General features: G+C 35.5%; 1 protein-coding gene across 1 annotated transcript; it reads right to left on the bottom strand.

Annotated features, from left to right (window-relative positions):
• Positions 1-291: 291 nt before the first annotated feature.
• On the bottom strand, positions 292-2,851 carry LOC111395879. The gene is made up of 5 exons (XM_023022079.1): positions 2,239-2,851; positions 1,579-1,797; positions 1,311-1,409; positions 787-900; positions 292-681 (listed from the first exon to the last, which is right to left on the bottom strand). Exons 1-5 carry the CDS (start codon positions 2,710-2,712, stop codon positions 460-462), a joined length of 1,128 nt encoding a protein of 375 aa, XP_022877847.1. The 5' UTR covers positions 2,713-2,851; the 3' UTR covers positions 292-459.
• Between the last annotated feature and the right edge of the window lie 342 nt (positions 2,852-3,193).

Raw genomic sequence — 3,193 nt, 5'->3', positions numbered from 1 at the left:
AACGTCGTGGTAAAAGTGCCACTTCAAAGTAAGTTGCATTATTGATAGCAGCTTTAGATATGAACTGATGTGGCAAATCTCAACACCTATATGATACCATCTTTTTTGACTTTATGCCTAGTTTTTGAGTTTCTACTTTCTTGCTTGTTTCTACTTTCTAGTAAGAATCGATATGATATGATACTAGTGTTCACGTAAATTAGTAGCAGGAAATAATGCTGCCAAATACATTAACTCTAAAGAAAATCCGGACAGATGAAAACTGATATTCCTTTAGTCTTAAAGTCATAATTATTCTCAGAAAAAAGCCATTTTATTTGTATTCTACTGAGAATTCTGGACAGAACATCTTATACATGCAAACAAACAAAACGTTCTGACTTTAAGTTCAAGAACTGGGAACAGGAGAAGTTCCTGGAGAAAACAACACGTTCAATGCAAAATCACCAACACTAGGGTCTATTTGAAAAATTTACGATCCATTTGCTTGCCATAAGTACATTTGCTTTCATCTGATTGGCGAGCTGAACGAACTGAACTGTTCCCCGTCTTGGAACAACGGCAGCAGTCTGAACTTTTTGATAGCTTCCTTGCACAAGAATTGAAACTGGTATCATGACACATTTGCTTATTGCTTCTGGACAAGGCATCCTTGTTCTGGGAAACATAAACCTCAAAATCCTAAAAGGATTACACTCTTGTTAGGTACTGTGAATTGGATCGCACACTCCAAGAATATCTATGTTATGAAACGAGATTTAATTAAATAGTCGTGTATACAAGTACCTTAGACTTTGTCTTGGAGTAACATGGTGTTAGGCACGGATTCAAATCTTTGAGAAACATGTCATCTGGGCTGTCTGGGGTTGTGTAATCCCCAGAGCTGAATTCTTGATCAAACTATTTAAAGAGAAAAATTTTAGATAACCTTGAAATTAATAAAAAGATGCATAGCCTAAATTTAATATCGAACTAACCTAATTAAGAAGAGTAGTCCAAGTCCTTATATGCTGATTTATAATCTCATATTTATCCCTTAACACTTAGAAGGTTTCATATGACATTAAATAGATATCAACATGCAAATGAGCGTATTTTACGCATACTTCATGATATATTTTGTATGAATTTGAAGCGGGATAACATGCTTTGCTTGAGGTAAGTTATTAGCATGAATTCAGTGTCTTCATGTCCATTGAGGCAAGCAATTAAGGGATAGGAACTTACAGTACAGATATTAGACTCATTCGAAGGGGTTTTAAGTTCTTTATATACATAATGATTTTTCCAGTTTGCTATAATGATTTTACCCAAGAATTAGCTGCCTCTTCTTGATCATATGATGGTGTCCTTGGAGAGCTGAAGTGATTATCATAACTTTCTTTTGCTGAATATTTGTCTGCCTTCACCTGTGGCAAAAAGGAAGACAGAAAAAAAGTTACATCAACAACTTAGAATTAAACTTATAATAAATCTGTCTAGGTACATGTGAATTCAAATTATCTATAGTTTTAGATTTTCTCCGGTGCACACCGATTCCAAGTAAAAGTAGAATTCGAACAGCAATATCAATACTACCTCAGCAAGATCCTCAGCAAGACATTGTAATTGGCCTGTAAGGGATGTGACCTGCTTCTGAAGACTTGGAATAAGATGTTTTGCCTGATTCAGTTCTGACCCCTGCTTCTGCAGAAGCTTCTCAAGTTGCGAATTCATAACATCCGGAAATAGTACAGCATTTTTAAGAGACTTTATCTCTTCCCTTTGCTTCAAACACAAATCTTTCAGCTTCTCGACCTGCAAATTCTATAATCATCCACTAAATCTAATAATTGAATGATCAGAAAATTATATATCTTGATCAATCACCATATTAGAGAGGAAAACATATGCAGATGAAATGCCTTTTATTGGCATCATCAGAAAATCAAATCCAGTCGAAATTTTGATGCTTCCACAAAATCCATGAAAATTAGAACAGATATATCACACTTTTCTTCCGCAAATCTGACTCTCCTATGAAATTGCCACAATGAATACCAAAAGTTTCGATATTTATGCAATTTCAAGTTATTATATCACTCGATACCCTCAATTCTCCATTCGATCATAACAAGACACAATCAGCCTTAAAATGCACACTTGTACAAAATTTCTTTAACTTCTTGAAAGAAGAAATAAAACCCCCATCGAAATTCTTCTTTGATTAAATTTAATAGAAAGCAAATCTAATTTTACCTCTCTGTTTTTCTCCTCAAGCAACAACTTGAGTTCAGCCATCTGCTCCTCGTTCTCCTTTGTCAAACTCAAAAGCTCCCTCTCACTTCTCAACACCATAGCCAATGTCCTCGTATTCCCTTTGACTTCAGTCAAAGCCTTCTTCGAGCTTTCATCTCCTCTTTTGGTCCCTCCTGATGATCCCTTAAACAATTTCTTGTGCAGCCCACTTAGTCCAGAACCCTTCTTCGCATTCTTCTTCAAATCCTCGGCTAAAAAATCCGCGGCCATAATGAATTTCGTGTCCCCATTAAAATTCTTGGCCTTCTTGTTATCGACCAATTTTTTTACCATGGAGCTGAGATTAATTTGGTTGGTGGTGGTTTTCTTTGTGATGGCGCGGGAGACCGAGATCTCAGCTGAGGAAGAGGGATTGGATTTTGTGGAGCTGTTTAAGCTATTGGTGTAGCGAGTTGCAGGCTTGATTGAAGCCATTTCCCCTTGAGAATTTCAAATTCTTTTGTCGTTTTTTTAATTCAGGAATTCCGAGGGATTAAGGTTTCGATTTTAGTACAGAAGGATAATTGCCAGGATTATTTTGGTGAGTGTCTCGGATTTTGTTTGACATTAACGTAAGGATGTCCGAATTCAAAATTTTAAAATCGACCTGTAATGTAAAGAGGCGGGACAGGGATTTTTGAAGGGCTCTATAAACGACGTAGTATTGTGGTAGATATGTAAAGTGTAAGCTCCTCAGCGCTAATTCTTCCCTATTTGAATGATGTTCTTGCAAACTAATTTGTGTCATGAAAAGATAGAAAAGGAAAAGTGAGAATAAAAATTAATAGATTTGTGTGTATTTTATTAAGAAACAAAATCTTATATTTATAGGGATACAATGATAATAATTTCTAAAGTTGCAGAGGTACAATTGTCATTCACTAATAAATTTACCATTTACAACTCTCCCTTAAAT

The sequence above is a fragment of the Olea europaea genome, chromosome 6 (genome assembly GCF_002742605.1).
Source record: "Olea europaea var. sylvestris chromosome 6, O_europaea_v1, whole genome shotgun sequence".
Classification (NCBI taxonomy): domain Eukaryota; kingdom Viridiplantae; phylum Streptophyta; class Magnoliopsida; order Lamiales; family Oleaceae; genus Olea; species Olea europaea.
This window is presented reverse-complemented; position numbering and strand designations above follow the sequence as displayed.